Source organism: Chiloscyllium plagiosum, chromosome 7 (genome assembly GCF_004010195.1).
Source record: "Chiloscyllium plagiosum isolate BGI_BamShark_2017 chromosome 7, ASM401019v2, whole genome shotgun sequence".
Taxonomy (NCBI): domain Eukaryota; kingdom Metazoa; phylum Chordata; class Chondrichthyes; order Orectolobiformes; family Hemiscylliidae; genus Chiloscyllium; species Chiloscyllium plagiosum.
Genome location: NC_057716.1, coordinates 5,973,493 through 5,991,468, shown reverse-complemented (window position 1 = coordinate 5,991,468; position 17,976 = coordinate 5,973,493). Strand labels below are relative to the sequence as shown.

At 40.3% G+C, this 17,976-nt stretch overlaps 1 protein-coding gene across 2 annotated transcripts in view; it reads left to right on the top strand.

Moving 5' to 3' along the window:
• Positions 1 to 17,976, top strand: part of pgap1 (post-GPI attachment to proteins inositol deacylase 1) — a 151,668-nt gene that overhangs the window by 17,930 nt on the left and 115,762 nt on the right. For both annotated transcript variants that reach the window (XM_043692909.1, XM_043692908.1), the window contains exons 4-6: positions 6,368 to 6,539; positions 11,866 to 12,026; positions 14,696 to 14,748. In XM_043692909.1, the coding sequence (XP_043548844.1) occupies positions 6,368 to 6,539; positions 11,866 to 12,026; positions 14,696 to 14,748 (386 nt within the window). The remainder of the gene's footprint in view (positions 1 to 6,367; positions 6,540 to 11,865; positions 12,027 to 14,695; positions 14,749 to 17,976) is intronic.

Below are 17,976 nucleotides of genomic sequence, written 5' to 3'. Positions count from 1 at the left end.
AATTGCTATACTACCTATTTTACAGGATGATATAGAATTTTAAAAAATCGAGGGGGCAAAAAACATATCAATTCTGGTATGACATTTATGTGGATTGGAGTAAAAAGAAAAATCTCTGCCCTGTGGATGAAGACATCTCCATACATCTACTAATCCTAATTCTATATTCAAATCCACCAATTGTCTAGATCTGAGAGATACTCCTGCAGTACTCTTGGGAATCCTATCTATTTCTGGATCCATAAAACAATCAAAGTCTCCCCCTATAATTGTATGATGGGCACCAAAAGCCATCAATTTTGAAAAGGCTTCCGTTATAAATTTAAAGGGGTGTGCCGGGGGGGCAGTACAAATTTAAAATCCCATATTCCTCTCCATTTATAAGGGCTTTCATCAAAATATATCGTCCAGATTCGTCTTTTATCTGATTTAGGATTTTGAAAGGGAAATTCTTCCAAACAAGAGTAACAACCCCACTACTTTTTGAGCTAAAAGAAGAAAAAAAGGCCTGATCAAATCCACCCTGTCATAATTTCAAGTGTTCTTTATCCAACAGGTGTGTCTCCTGTAGGAGAGCTATATCAACTCTTTCCTTCTTAAGATTTGATAATATTTTCTTCCTTTTGACTGGCGAATTACTCCCCTTGACATTCCAGGTGCACCACTTAACCGACTGATCAACCATAATCGTCTGGGCAGATCCGAGATCCCTCAGGAGGGGAAACCCTATCCAGAACATCCCGAGCATAGAGCATATAAAATTCACAAAAGTAAAGGCTCTCTAATACACTCACAACAGTGTAATAAAAAACTATTTCTAAATAATAAAAAAAAATAAAGCGTATTTAAGTGGAGATTTTCCCCCTTGTTCCCAGGGGGTGTCATTTCCTTTCCAAAGGTCCATCGTATCCTCTCCTAACCAATGCCCCACCCTTGACCCAGTCGCTCCTCAATAGGATGAGGAGAATTCAGATATAATACAAAGCTAGAGTTAACAGTGAGCACCCTACCCCCACCCATACCAACACCTGGATATATTTGGTAATGTTAATACCATATATAAACATATAACTATAAAATTATACACGGATCCTTCATGGTTAAAGCGTAGCGTCGCTGGGTAGCGTAAGGAGTACTGAATATTTAAGTCCCTTAAACGCTTCTTTGCCTCATCGAATGCCTTCCTCTTTCGGACCAGAGCTGGGGAAAAGTCCTAGAATAACATGATCTTGGATTCTTTATAGATCATAGCTTGGGAATCTTTTCCAAGATTTCAAGTAGCTTCTCGGAGTATCTGCCTCTCCCTATAGCTCTGCAGCCGAAACTGGACCGGGCGGGGACGCTGGTTCGAGCCGGGCCCATGTATTGCGACCCGGTAGGCCCGTTCTACCCTTACCTGGCCTGATCCAGCTTCCAGATTTAAAAGCTGTGGCAGCCACTGCTCGAGGAACGCTATAAGCTGGCCTTCCTCTTCCCGTTCGGGAAGGCCCAGCAAACGAATATTTTTTCGACGACCTCGATTATCGAGGTCATCAATGTGATTCTCTAAGGTCCGCACTCGTTGTTCGAGAGTCTGGACCCGATCCACGGCCGTTTGCGCTGTAGTTTTGGAGATCGCGGCCTTTGGCTCCGCCCCTCCGACTCGGCGCTCGATTTCTTTAATGTCTCGGTCGTGCCTTTGCAGCGCGGCCGAGAGTGAGTCCCATCGACTTCGGGATTCTTCGATGAAAGCGTCGATCTTCGCACCGAGTTTAGAGATGATTTCCACGAGGCCCGCCACTGTAGCTAAGTCCCCCGGTGCGGCTGCGGACGCCTCTGCTGCAGCTGGCGAGGGTGAGGGAGGGGTTCCTGCTTGCTGAGAGCTGCGGACTCCCTTCCCTTTGGTCATTTTTACTAAAGATTAGATTGTTTAATACTAAGCAACTAATTAAATTAAACAGCTATTTTGAATGATTTGGTGAGTGTGGTGGGGGTGGGTGACCCACTTTACCTAAGTCTTGGGAGGAGCATTGTAGACTCAGACTTGCTGGGTCGCCGCCATCTTGGATCCCCCCTCCCAATCTATTTTAACGTTAAAATCCCCCATGAATGCTGCTCTGGCTTTGCTATACACTTGCCTAATTTCTGCATTTATACAATCTAGCAGTTAAGAGTTGCTACCGGGAGGTCTATACACAACACTTATTACAGATTTAGGTCGTTTACTGCTCCTCAGTTCCACCCATGTGGTCTCGACTGAATGCTTTCCTCTCATCATATCGTCCCTCACCATTGAAGCAATTTTGTTCCTAATCAGTAAGTCTACTGCACCCTCTCTGCCATTATCCCTGTCTGACCTATACACCTTATAATCCAGCACATCCAGCAGCTGTGTCTCAGTCCAATTTGGATTTGTGCTTGCAGCTCATTTAATTGATTCCTTATGCTCTGTGCATTGGTATAGAGAACTCTTATTTGGGCCACACACTCTAACCTGACCTTGAGTATAACATCGAGGGCCAAAGGGCCTGTACTGCGCTGTATTCTTCTATGTTCTTATAATCCAGCACATCCAGCAGCTGTGTCTCAGTCCAATTTGGATTTGTGCTTGCAGCTTATTTAATTGACTCCTTATGCTCTGTGCATTGGTATAGAGAACTCTTATTTGGGCCACACACTCTAACCTGACCTTGAGTATTGATGATTTATACACCTGTTTATTATTTCTCTCCAGGTTTAATCAACACATTATCATTTTGCCATTGTCTGCCATACCTGAAAAAAGTAGGGTTCCTGGCTGTTTATGTATTCTCTGTCCTGTTATTGATTTTGAAACTGTATTGATTTCCCCTTCCCTCCCTCCAATCTCTCCCTCTTTCTTCACCCCCTCCTTTCCGCATTGATCACTGCACAGTGTAGAAAAGAAATTATGTCTTCACATTGAGGACACCTTTGAGTGTTTTGTGTGATGCTGTCATTTACATTTGCATGGACATTTAAGCAACTAACAGAGTAAGTTATGTAAATTTCCCATTGTCCAGAAATTGTTCCAGCAATACAAATACACTTGACAAAAGCAACAGTTCACAGTCTAGGAATTCTGCGTTGAGTATTGTTACAAAGTTGAAAGCATATATGTTCAGTTTAAAATAGAAAGTGTTTTCTGAATTTTGAAGTAAACTTAAAGTGCAGGCTCAGCTGCCCGAATGGAAAGGCTGGGAGATGAGCTTTCCCAAAATGGAAACATGTAACAAATTGCTGTTAAATGGATACCTGAGATTTGGTTGTTGTTTTGACAACAATTTGAATTTAACCAATTAGTCTAAATTATACCCAGGATACTAAAACCTAACTAAGTTTGAATTTATTGTTTTGACAACGTTGGACCAATGCAACAATACAATGCTGGGGGGATATAAAAATGCAGGCATTTTGAAAATTGATCAGAGAGCAACTGCCACCAATCAGCCGAGCAACTGCTATGGAGCTGGAGAGCTAACTGCCTATCTAACATCATGCTCTCAAAGAAATTAGAAAACACTCTTTATCAAAGGTACCTTTTCATGTAAAACATACTTGCAGCAAAAAGAAGACCCAGGAAGATCAGCAGACAGAAGATTGAAGACCGCAGAGAAGACAAAGACTATGTGGTCTTGAGATTAAGTTAATGTAATGTTTAATAAGTATTATTGGAATAGCATTTTTTATAGAGTTAGGGTCAGACAGTAAGTAGTTAAGGACAAGGTAGGCTTGGATTTGTTAGTAGTTAGTATTTAGTACTCACTATTTGAATTCAGAAAATAACTTATTTTTTCCAAATAGTGGAAATTAGGAGTTCTTTTTACTCACATTTGAACAGATTATGAGGCGAGGTGAGCTTTTCTGGGTGTTTGGTTTAATTAACAGAGGGGTTCGACCTCCATGTCGTAATGGTATTTATGGGCAGCATGGTAGCTAAGTGATTAGCACTGCTGCTTCACAGTGTCAGGAACCTGGGTTCAATTCCACCCTTGGGTGACTATCTCCCCGTATCTGTGTTGATTTCCTCCAGGTGCTCCAGCTTTCTACCACAGACTAAAGGTGTACAGATTAGGTGGATATGCCATGCCAAATTGCCCGTAGCATTCAGGGATGTATAGCTAAGGTGGATTAGCCATCGGAAGTGCAGGGTTGTAGGGATAAAATAGGAGGCTGGGCTCAATGGGCCAATGCCCTGCTTACACACTGTAGGGATTTTATGATTCTATCTCACCCCTTGTCTCTCCAATAACTGACCTCCATCTGCAAGGCACAAGATGGGATAGTTCTGGAACACTGCCCATTTGCCAGGATGTGTGCAGCTTCAAGAACACACAAGAGCCCTGCCCCTCCGCCCTTGAGCCCCACCCCTCCAACTGCCACCAGGACAGAATCCCACTGGTCCTCGCCTACCACCCCACCAATCTCCATGTACAGCGCATCATCCGCCGTCATTTCCGCCACCTCCAAACGGACCCCACCACCAACGATATATTTCCCTCCCCTCCCCTATCAGCATTTCGTAAAGACCACTCCCTCCGTGACTCCCTCGTCAGACCCACACCCCCCACCAACCCAACCTCCACTCCCGGCACCCTCCCCTGCAACCGCAGGAGGTGCAAGACTCGCGCCCACACCTCCCCCCTCACCTCCCTCCAAGGCCCCAAAGCACACTTCCATATCCGCCACAGATTCACCTGCACCTCCACACACATCATCTATTGCATCCTCTGCACCCGATATGGCCTCCTCTATATTGGGGAGACAGGCCGGCTACTAGCGGAGCGTTTCAGAGAACACCTCTGGGACACCCGGACCAACCAACCCAACCACCCTGTGGCTCAACATTTCAATTCCCCCTCCCACTCCACCAAGGATATGCAGGTCTTTGGACTCCTCCATCACCAGACCACAACAACACGACGGTTGAAGGAAGAGCGCTTCATCTTCCGCCTAGGAACCCTCCAACCACAAGGGATGAACTCAGATTCCATCAGTCCCCTCATTTCCCCTCCCCCCACCTTGTCTCAGTCAAATCCATCGAATTCAGCACCGCCTTCCTAACCTGCAATCTTCTTCCTGACCTCTCCGCCCCCACGCCAGTTTGACCTATCACCCTCACCTTGTCATCTTTCCACCTATCACATTTCCGACGCCCCTCCCCCAAGTCCCTCCTCCCTACCTTTTATCTTAGCCTGCTGGACAAACTTTCCTCATTCCTGAAGAAGGGCTTATGCCTGAAACGTCGATTCTCCTGTTCCCTTGATGCTGCCTGACCTGCTGCGCTTTTCCAGCAACACATTTTCAGCTCTGATCTCCAGCATCTGCAGACCTCACTTTCTCCCCTACATTAAGTTTGCAGCCAAATGTTATACCCAGGTTGCAAACTTCAGTCTCCTCTGGGGCAATATATTAAACAGTTATAATCTGTTTACTAAAACAGTAGCTCAGTATATTGTACTGATACACATGCAAAGCAATTAGAAAAAGCTGCAGCCCAAAACTACATGATTCAATTAGTAAGGTTTCCTACTTGCCAGTTAAACGGAGTGTCTGTGTTTATCTTGTATGCAATATTTCTGTCTTTAAAATGCAGAGATCAGTTTAAACCAAATTTCTCCAAAGCAGTAGAAAAATAAATTGTGTTCATACATAAACACAGCATGTTTTCTGATTTACCGTGAGCATTGCTAATATATATGTGAAACAATATTGCATGCCCAGTGTCACATCTTAAATGTTCTTATGTAAATAACAGCAGACTTTCCTTAATGATCCAGATTTCTCTTGTTTACCAATCAAGAAACACTTATATTTCTGATTTTCTACTTCTTTCCCTTTCAATCCGTCACTCTCAAACTATTTCCTTATGAGCACCATCATAGGAAATCCACCAGTTCCCATACAAATGTGTAGCAGAATATTTAAAGAATGTAATCTGAAATAAGTGTGTAAACAACAATCTTCAGAGATCAAAATATGTGTGCTTCTGTTTTCTTGTTAACTTTGTAGTAATTGTCTTTTTATTTGCATTTCTGCAGTTTTAGCATTATTCTAAATGTTCAAAAATCAAGAAGCCAATAATAAGCTAGTTATAATCAGCAGTATTGAGCAGTAAACCTCCTCCTCCCCCATCCCCACTTTAAATGTAAACTTTTAAATTTTTGTGTGGGTTCCAGGAAGTTGGGTTGCAAAAAACAGATTTTACATATTAACTTGTGCCTGAGCAATTATTGAAACAGTGAAATGTCAGATTTCCATCACACTAGAATGTGCTTAATCTATTTAATGTCATTGCTTTCAGCTTTCTCAAAACCATTTACTCAAAATATTTACTAGCAATTTAACTTTGATCTGTTTGTATTCATAGGATCAAAAAGATGCACCCTGCAGTGTCGCCATTGTGGGCCATTCAATGGGTGGCATTATTGCTAGAGCACTATTCACTTTACCCAACTTCAAACCAACACTGATAAGTCTTATTATAACTCAAGCTACACCTCATGTTGCACCAGTCCTACCAGTGGACAGCTACCTCATAGGTATGTCCAGCGTTATCTCGTTAATAAAGTTGCTTCACATTGATTTCATTTATTCCAGGGCTCCTCTGCAACAAACCTGGGCATGGAGGGTTTATTGAATCAGTTTCTCTTTGATTGTCTTGCTAAGTAAAGAGATATGTTGTCGAAGCTTTCCATCTTATCAGGACAGAATTGCAAGAATATCAGTTATCAAAGGGCATAACAATTTATGTGACATAAGAGGTTGCTGATTGGTTGACAGTTGGACTGTGGTCAAGGTATTGCCATGGAGAATGCAGTGGAATTATTAACTGCAAAGCTTCTATTTAAATTCAAGCCGGGCAATTTGACTCTGATTCGTCATGACACAAATGAGTACTTTGCTACTTGATTTTTGGTACTAATGTGATGCCAGGTAAGGAGGCTATACATCTCAGGGATGTTGTTGCATCTGATGGATCATATGCAACAACACATCTCTTGGGCTGTATCAGTTCCACAGTGAAGACAGACGTTTCAGCAAAACTAGACTGGCTAAACTCTGGATTTCTCAGATCATAAATCTTTCTCAGCTGCACCAAGCAATATTGCTTTTGGTCTTCCTGACCTCCGCTCTCAACTCCTGAGAACTATCAGCTGTACCCATGCTTTCTGTTAGCCCTAACTTCACAGAGTTAACAACAGCAGTTTAGCTGCAGAGAGCCTCTTTCTTTGTTCCTGATTAAAACTGGCTGATTCTTGACTGCTATTCTCTTACCCTTGAACTGGACTGAATGACCTATTAAAAACCTTTCAAAAAGCCTTACCATTGTTCCTAGGTAGGATCAAATGTAAAAATTATTGGGACACATTCTGCCTTGAATGATGTAACATCATAGATGCCAGATTTCACAGCTTATTGGAATACAAAACAAAATAGATGTTAGTGCATACTTAAGATTTGGTATTCTTGTAGTTGTTTCTTAATGACTGCAAGCTTAAAATGCAACTCAATTTTCAGCTCTACATAAATTCTATGCTATCAAGTGACTATTTAGTCTTGTTTGGTTACAACATTATGTTATGTATTCGTTATGTACAAATAATAATAGACATTGTGAGTTTTAGTCAGTAATACTAAATGACTGGAGTTGTGCTTATTTGCTGAATCAGCACTTGACAGTTACCTGGTTTAGATGGGATGGATGCTACAGATGCTAGACTTGCTGTATGTCAGGAATCTGCTTTTGATATCTCAACTAATAGCTGGCTGGCGGCCAAAAGTAAATATGTATTAACCTGAGACAGCAAGTGCAATTCTGATCTCCCTATCGGAAGGATGTTGTGAAACTTGAAATGGTTCACAAGGATATTGCCATGGTTGGAGGATTTGAGCTATAGGGAGAGGCTGAATAGGCTGGGGCTGTTTTCCCTGGAGCATCAGAGGCTGAGGAGTTTTATAAACCTTATAAAGGTTTATAAAATCATGAGGGGCATGGATAGGGTAAATAGGCAAGGTCTTTTCCCTGGGTTGGAAGAATCCAGAACTAGAGGGCACAAGTTTAGGGTGAGAGGAAAAAAAATTAAAAGGGACATAAGGGGCAACGTTTTCACACGGAGGGTGATGCAATGAGCTGCCAGAGGTAGTGGTGGAGGGTGGTACAATTACAGCATTTAAAAGGATGGGTATATGAATAAGAAGGGTTTAGAGGGGTATGAGCCGAGTGCTGGCCAATGGGATGAGATTAGGTTTGGATATCTGGTCAGCATGGACGAGTTGGATCGAAGGGTTTGTTTCCGTGCTGCACGTCTCTATGACTAATCGTCTTCAGTGCTCCCATCGAGTGCATGAGCGTAAATTGCTTTATTACAGCTTCTGAGCAACATAACATTAACTGCGGTCGTTGAAATGAAAGCAGATACAAAGTAAGATAGCAATCGTAGTTTTGATAATCTTGAATTGATATTTTGTATGCAAATAAATTACTTTCTGGAAATGTTAATGATTCCATTATTTTCAGCCATTTTGTTGTTGTGATTTCCCTCCTAGATAATCAAGAAAAACAAATGAGCAAAAATAGAAGATAAATACTATAATAGAACATGAGCCATTGTTACTTGTAGTAAATACAAAACATAGTTTTCTACATATTTGCAAAGCTTATGCCAATCAAATTTGTTTAATTAGTGCTAACACCCACGTTTATACAAGATGATAAATATAGACAAAATATGTAGGCAAATTTGCTTTCAGAATGTTTATGAATACATTTCTACGTATTCTTTGGTTTTGAACTTGTAAAACAATATGTTTATTAATACATTCAGGCCTGTCATTTTTTTTTTGTAAATATATTTATTAGCAATTTTTTTAACTTTACAAACGTATAAAATTATTGAAAAAAACAATCAAACACAAATATCAGTATAATAAAAAGAAAAAAACACAAATTACAATACAACTACTATCTACTAATCTACTCTATAATACAAAACAAATCCTAACACTGTGCAAAGCAACACCAAAAAAAAGAAAAGCACAAAAAAAACCCAGAAAATACAGAACAGCTATGCTCGGCGCAAGGCTCCCACAAATCCTAACACTGTGCAAAGCAACACCAAAAAAAAAGAAAAGCACAAAAAAAACCCAGAAAATACAGAACAGCTATGCTCGGCGCAAGGCTCCCAAACAAAGGAACAGGAGCATTGTTTACATACCCGTATTAACTCGGGAGACCCCCTCCAGGGCCCAGGGCTTGACAAATCTAATCATCCAGGTTAAACAAACGCCCTAGTTAAGATAACTGATAAGTCTATATCCAAATAACTCAAGTAGGGCTGCCATGTCTTATAAAAATTGTCTGTTGTGTGGTGCACCATGTTTGTGAAATTTGGGGCACACTGAAGATGCCCCTTTTTTAAACTTCGCCAGACGGTCTGGTGCCAGATGAACACTGTGCAGAACTTTTAACTGTGTAGTGCATGTCCTGTTACAGATTGAGATCTTTTGAGTATTCTCCCATATGTTCTCCTATGTTTCAGAAGAGATCTCCACTCCCAGCTCTTGCTCCCAGACCTCTCATAACCGGTTAACATCCTGCCACCCAGAGGGCACGAACCGAAAGGGTGCATGTGGAGCGTAGCAACAACCTCTCTGTATCGGGCTTATAGTGCTTAGTGAGAAGTGTAGTCTTCTTCTGGATGAAATCCCTAACCTGAAAAAAAACCAGAAAATCTCTGTGCTGGACAACCGTATTTGCTCAAAAGACATCATAACCTCCCCCTCAAACAAGTCTCCCAAACTAGAAACTCCTCCCGCTGCCCATAGTTTGAACCCTGAGTCCATCATCCCTGGCATGCCAAGGCCTGTTATTGTTTAAAGTAGCAATGCTACATGGCTGTAGGATTAGGAGAGAAAACGTGTTCTAATGTTGAATAAGAAGTCAGAGAGAAAGGGAGTACTTATGGATTTTGACTGAATAGGATGTAGAGTACAAAGTAACCACGTAAAGTAGAGCAGGTAACAAGGAAGAACTTGCATTGACAAAATTCATGACCGCTGTATGCTCCATATTGGTTCAGTGAATTATCTTCAAAATGTAGCTCAATGATGAAACTCTGAGTCTCAGGGACATGGGTTCAAGGTCCATTCCAGAAAATGGTCATGTTATGCACACTGACCCTTCCATACAGTAATCCAGGTGTGTGTCATTAACAGTGAAATGAAATGAAACATTAAACTGGGGCCCAGTGTGCCCACAGAATGGATCCTTTAATGAAACCCCCCTCCCCACCCCTGTCCTCAGAGTTTACAACATTCAAGAGTATCTTGGAATAGACTATATTTACAGGTATTGTACAACAGCAACAACATGTCTAAGTTAACCAATATTTGCACACACAATCCTAAATTAAGAGTCCTAGGATGTAGTTAACTGTGGAATTAAGCGTGAGACAACTTCGATATATATTTATGAATTTTTGTAACCGGAATCAATTCTGGGTTACATTATAATATTAAGCACCATATCACAGAGTATATAGTAAATTAAAAATAGTCAATTAGCTTATGTACAGACTGACTATTATAATATTCCAAGCTATCTCCTTAAAAGGAGCATCAACTATAGGGTCAATCAAAGTTGGATTTTACATAACAATTTAACTTTAAATTTACATACATTTTTAAAATTAGCCTTAAGAAATTGAATATTCAAACAAATTTACTTATGTTACACTTAAATGCCAGTATAATTTTTTAAGAGGACAAAATGTCTTCATCCCAGTTTTCTTTAAGAGCAGTTTAGGAGCAGGGAAAGTGGCGGTTCCATAAGACCATAAGACATGGGAGCAGAAATTATGCCATTTAGCCCATTGAGTCTGTAGTGCCATTCAAACATGGCTGATAGATTTCGCAACCCCATGCTCCCACTTTCTCCCCGTAACCCTTGATCCCCAAGAATCTATCTATCTCTGCCCATCAAGTCAAAGAAGAGATCCATAAGGACTTTTTCATGAGCTCTAACTTTGCCCACAAGTTGTCTGAGTAGTTCTTTATCAAATTCTTTTTAGCTTTCCATATACAGTATATGAACTCAATTTATCTGATCCAAAAATCTAATCAGATTAGTTAAGTATGATTTTGTTAAACATATATGCTGGCTTTTCTCACTTAACCTGTGTTTGTCCAAGCATCTGTTAATTTTTAGATTAGATTACTTACAGTGTGGAAACAGGCCCTTCGGCCCAACAAGTCCACACCGCCCCGCCGAAGCGCAACCCACCCATGCCCCTACATTTATCCCTTACCTAACACTACGGGCAATTTAGCATGGCCAATTAACCTGACCTGCACATCTTTGGACTGTGGGAGGAAACCGGAGCACCCGGAGGAAACCCACGCAGACACGGGGAGAATGTGCAAACTCCACGCAGTCAGTCGCCTGAGGCGGGAATTGAACCTGAGTCTCTGGCGCTGCGAGGCAGCAGTGCTAACCACTGTGCCACCGTGCCGCCCACAAACATTTTGTCCTAAATTATCATCTCGAAAAGCTTTCTCATCATCGAGGTTAAACTGGCTGATCTCTAGTTGTTTGGTGGATGGAAGTTCTTTTTGCTGATTTGTAGAATTTGCTATTTTGTTTGTCAATTATTGTTTCACTGTTTATTTTGTGATTTATTATGGATTAAATGTAGAATCAATATTGAGCCTAGGATGTCACATATCACTAGTTAGCATGTTGCCTTTTCCAAAGGTAATATTGTACCTCTAAAAACCTCAGGTACAGTATCATGTAACCTTGTTAAGGAAAAATGTATCAAGTGCTTTTAATAGACATTTAATTAATTAAACCATTTATTCTTGTAGACTTTTACAATACTGTGAACAACTACTGGATTCTCAAGGAAAAAGACTTAAGAAATATCACTGTTCTCTCGATGGGCGGTGGTTTCCGTGATTATCAAGTCCGGTCTGGCCTAACAATTTTGCCAAGTCTGGGCCTTTACAATAATACTCTAAATGTTGTGGTAATGTACATATATTTTTTAAAAAAGTTCTATATTGGTTGCTGTTGGTATCAGTAATGTATTCATATTTATGTCATGTGCATCTATGTCTGAGCAATCCGTTTACAACAATCTAGGTTACACTAACAATGCTACATTGACTTATAAGGAAAATGCAAATCTTGAGTAGCAGTCAGTATTCTTACTGGTACTTTACATTGATGTGTGTATTTCAGTTCTGCACTCATTTGAATGTGCTTTTGCTCAAAATTATATGTTGTTTTGCTGTAAATATGATAAGTTTACGTATGTGTCTTTCTTCAGGCACAACATTAGAAATTAATCTAAAATTATCACAGTAAAGTTAAATTTCTACATCTTTGAGCATATTTTCTAATAATAGTGAGCAAAAGTAATTCTTGTCAGGTAAGTAGAAGAGATTCGTATCTGCATAAAATATTTGAAAAGCCAACCAGTAATACTTTGGAGATGACTGAAGAATCTGAAGAGGAGTGAGTTTGTTTCTTTTCTTTAATCCCCATTGTCCTCAAAGGATGTTGTTTTGTGGAAAATATAGAACACTGTAGAGTTTAGTATTAAGTCTAGTCACCAATAGTCCTTTTCAAACCCATTGAAAAGAAGTTATTGGTAAATTCTACATCTTTCTAACAATGTGTTCTGTGTTTGACTTAACAAAGCTCTTATAAACTTTCCAGGTTAGAAGTCCTCCTTATGATATCTATTTTAGTAGATTTCCCATGTTATTTTGGCATGGTCCCCATTTGAATTTCACCAATTTATCACAGACTGGCAAGTTGGATCAATTTTATCTTAATGGGTTTTATTTTACAAATCCAGTGCATTTATTGAATTTTATTTCTATTAATCTAATTTCTACTTTCTATATATAACCATGATTAACTTATTTTCCTAAATTCTGGAAGTGTGTTCTGATCTAATTTTGAGATTTACAACTCCCCAATCAAAGAACAGAAACTAAGAAAGTCCCTGGTTTATTGTTGATCAGGTAAATACAAAGAATTTTATTTTTCGAGGGTGATAGGACTTTTAAAATTTCATGCATTCATGCAAAGTGGGCATCACTAGGTAGACCACCATTCATTGTCTATCCTTAATTGCCCAGAGGACATTCCAGAGTCAACCACATTGTTATTGGTCTGGAGTCACACACAGGCCAGACCAAGTAAGAATAGCAGATTTCCTTCCTCAAATGACATTAGTGAACCGCATGTGCTTTTATGACAATCGACAGTGGTTACATTGATACCATTAGGCTAGCTTTTTATATAAGCTTTGTACTGAATTCACAGTTTATCATTTGTCGTGGTGGGATTTGAACCCATATTCCCAGAATTCGACCCTTGGATTCTAAGTTACTATGCCGCGGTCTCCCTCTACCCTAAATATATATTGAAGCAGAAATTAGGGCATCATTAGAAAAAGAATTGAAGTAGTCTGTAAGCGAATATAGAGAAAGGGCATAGGAAAATGATTCATGTCAGTGATTGATGTTAAAGATCTAACAGTTTCTGTACTGTATCTTGTTTTGATGATACAGTCAACTATTTTAGCTGTGATCGACTGGAGATATGGTTATCTGACAGAAGGTAATTTCATTTTAAAATCCAGAAACTTGAGAAAGTACTGTACTGTACTGTATCTTGTTTTGATGATACAGTCAACTATTTTAGCTGTGATCGACTGGAGATATGGTTATCTGACAGAAGGTAATTTCATTTTAAAATCCAGAAACTTGAGAAAGTATGTGAAGGCTTGCACATTCTAAACGGCATGTTTGCGGTTTTGACACAAGTCATGAGTTCCATTATTTTGACTAACTGAAAGAAGCAAGTTTCTTTGAAGCATCTGAGATGAGTTTCTTTCTACAAGTTAGGATTATGTTCACTGTTGTGGTTCTGTTTGCCGAGCTGGGAATTTGTGTTGCAGACGTTTCGTCCCCTATCTAGGTGACATCCTCAGTGCTTGGGAGCCTCCTGTGAAGCACCCGAGCTACAAATTCTCACAAACTTTGATTATGTTCACTCATGGAGAGAGATCAGTCTGTTAGCAGTGTCACTTTTTTAGTAGTCTGAAGATGTCTGGACTGAAAAATATAAAAAATGTTTGTGTTTTGGGAAGGGTTTCTACAAACCATTTTTCCATTGGAAGGAAGAACAGTCTTTTAGTTTCACACAGTACTTTAAAAATGGGAGCTGTTTTGGCTAGGGCTGTATGATCCAAGCAAACGTTTAGGCACTACTACATTCTCATCCTTCCATAAGCACATTGATTGTAATAGGAGATTGAAGGGAGACTATTAATTGATTTTGTGCACAAGTGAAGTAATGTAGACTTCAGTTATATTGATTTCTGACTGCTGGTAATGTGTGTTAGAATAAAGGTTTACTGCAGGTGTTACTTGAGAATAACTAAACTGAACTTTGGCTTTATATTAGCTTGAGCCTGTTGCTTACTATTATTAAAATGCTACAGTGTAGTACGATGTTGCATTTTCCTTTCCGACAAGATAGTTTCTTGAGCTTAGCTTTGCTATCAGGAGAATGTTCCAAATGAATGTTTGGTATTACTTTAGGGCAATTGTATGTATGCTTTTATTAAAGTCTTCAAATATGCACTGAATAAATTTGCCAATGCTTTTTACTTCATAGACATCAACGGTCCCAAGAGCATGGCTCTCAACTGATCACCTTTGCATAGTTTGGTAAGTATTAAAGAAAGACCATCTATAGGCAAAGTTTTTATTATGTATAGAATGTATAATATTGTATGTTATATATAGAAAGAAAGGTTACAAGCAATCGAAGTATATCACTCCAGCCAGGATTAAGGTTATAGTATGATTGCTAGCAGCATCCTTCCATGTATGTAAGAAGATACATGGGCGGCACGGTGGCACAGTGGTTAGCACTGCTGCCTCACAGCGCCAGAGACCCGGGTTCAATTCCCGACTCAGGCGACTGACTGTGTGGAGTTTGCACATTCTCCCCGTGTCTGCGTGGGTTTCCTCCGGGTGCTCCGGTTTCCTCCCACAGTCCAAAGATGTGCAGGTCAGGTGAATTGGCCATGCTAAATTGCCCGTAGTGTTACGTTAAAGGGGTAAATGTAGGCGTATGGGTGGGTTGCGCTTCGGCGGGTCGGTGTGGACTTGTTGGGCCGAAGGGCCTGTTTCCACACTGTAAGTAATCTAAGATGGACATGCAACAAATCCATTGGGAATGGATTAGCTTCATACGGTACACTTTCGTTGATGATTGAGGCAACCATCCATGAAAGGTAGTTTCTGCTACAAATGGCATATATGAAGTATTTGTCAGCTGCTTTTTGGAGGTGTTGTTTTTGGTGTTCGTGTCTGTTGCTAAGTCACTGCAACCACTGATGGTCATGGTGTTGCATACTGGCCCAAAGCTGACGTCGCTGTTATCCACATCGTTGGCAAGGCCAACAATTAATGTTTAAGGCCTACAAATCGCACAATGTCAAAAGCGTTTTTGCAGTGTAGAAAAAGGCCCTTTGGTCTATTGTGTTCAGGACTGTCATCAAGCATCTATCATTATCTTTGAAGTGGATAAACATCCTTGAAATGGGTTTTCACTACATTCATCAGCTGATGAATGGGTCTTTTGATTTAGTTTACTCGCCATGCAAAAATCCTTCAGTATGTCACCAGCTTTTATCCTGCAAATGTGATTGAGCTAGCAAAGACACTTTGCTCAATGAATGCCAGCAAACTGGGAAATATACCTTTGAGGGGATTACATTACTCATGGGTATGTCCTTCCATGAGATTCTTATAATGGGCCACAAACAACTAAGATGGAATTTGTTGGTCTTGCTTTACTGATAGCTGAAAATGATCAATCTATCATAACCATATATCAAGGTGCTAAAAAGACAAATTTCACAAAACAACGATGTGGCCTAAGAATCAGTCTGATGTTTTTCCATGCATGTTGTGAATCATCCCAAGGTGGTGGCTGCTTTGTTTATGCATTCCCATTTCCCTCACCTGGAGAAAGTTTGTATGTCGCCATGAATACAATGTGGCAGGATTGTAAACCACTTTAAGCAAGATTATTCATTGTGACCATAGGCAGAGATAACTGAACAATAACTAGAGATTTGTTGTACTTGCGTGTAGTCAGGGAAAGCAAGTTACAGGCACTGGTTAGATGATCCATGAATCTTTGTCGCCGAGTTTCTGTGTGAATAGTTGGTATAGCATTGACAGAGTACAGGAGTCTCTTTATTGAGGTGTGCTGTACTTTTGTCTTCACTTTTAGTCTGGACAAATTATGGAGCTTGTTGTCTGGTCTAGTATGCAAGTAAACTCCTTCCATATCGGCAGAGTGGCCGAGGTCAGGGACATTGAGCCTGTTAAGCATGGCCCTGGTGAAGGCCTTCCTTGTGATAATAAAGAGTGAAGTGTCCCTGTAGTTGTCTCCACCTCCTCTGCTACCTTTACTTTGTATCACACATGTCATGTGGAACCAATCTGATCTTCAGAACAGAAGGAGGAGATCATGAAGGTAGGGCATCAGATAAAACTTCTTGTGCTTGAGCAGTTTGGATGGAAATCCAGCCATGCCGTGTGTATTTCTGCATGCTAAGCAATCAGTGACCTTTTTGAGCTCTCAGCAGTACCCAACTCAATAAGGCATCTGTTTGCTTCTAAGATTCCTTTAGCCCTATTGATTTTTTGGGCAACTTTAGTGATGGTAGGTGCCCTCTTGTTCCATCATACATAATGTGTAGGTTCTGTTGTTACAGGCAGTTTAGATTTCTTGACACAAGTTGATCCAGTGGTTATTTGCCTTGTATCTGGGCAAATAACCACTGGATCAGCTATATCTTCTGCACAGCCATCCTGGATAATTTCAAGTGATGCAGTTTCTAGCTGATGAATGTAGTGTATGGCATGCTTATCTTCAATGAGTATAGGAGTTTGGATGTTATTTTGCAGTTGTATAGGACATTGCTGAGGCCACATTCAGAATATTGCATTCGATTCTGGTCTCTCTGCTGTAGAAAAGATATTGTTAAACTTGAAAGATTCAGAAAAGATTTACAAGGATGTTGCCAGGATTGGAGGGTTTTGGCTATGGGGAAAGGCTGAATAGGGTGGGGCTGGCTTCCCTGGAGTATCAGAGGCTGAGGGATGACCTTATAGGTGTTTATAAAATCATGAGGGGCATGTGTAGGATGAATAGCCAAGGTCTTTTTCCCTGGATAGTGAAGTCCAAACTAGAGGGCATAGGGTATGGGTGAGAGGGGAAAGATTTAAAAGGGACCTAAAGGACAACTTTTTCACACAGAGGGTGGTGCATGTATGGAACGAGCTGTTGTAGAGAAAGTGGTGGAGGATGGTACAATTACATTATTTAAAAGGTACCAGGATGCATATAGGAATAGAAAGGGTTTAGAGGGATATGGGCCACATGCTGGAAAATGGGACCACATCAATTTAGGATATCTGGTTGGCATGGACATGTTGGATGTTTCCGTGCTGTATAACTCTATGACTCTATACTTTGTTTTTGTTGTATCAGGTAGTCTTTGATTTTTTGTTTCGTTGATGAACGTCATCACTGCCCAATAAGTCTCAAATCAGTCCTTGTTTGATTTCCACTTTTATCAAATCTTGCTACCACAGTCAGAAATCATTGAACTCATGACTCCCAACGTTGGCATTTTGCTGGCCCTTGAATCAGCATCTCAAAGATCAACTCCATCACTTGCTGCATGATATTCTAAGGCACATTGTAAATAGCTATATATTACTCACCCTGCGTGATTTCCGTGTAATGGTTAGGCAGAATTTGATGCTTTGATCATTATGAAGTGTTCGAGGTCAATGACAACATACAAAATCTTTTTGAGCTATATGCCCCGAATGAGCTTCACCAGCACTTTTCTTTAGAGTTTGCTATAA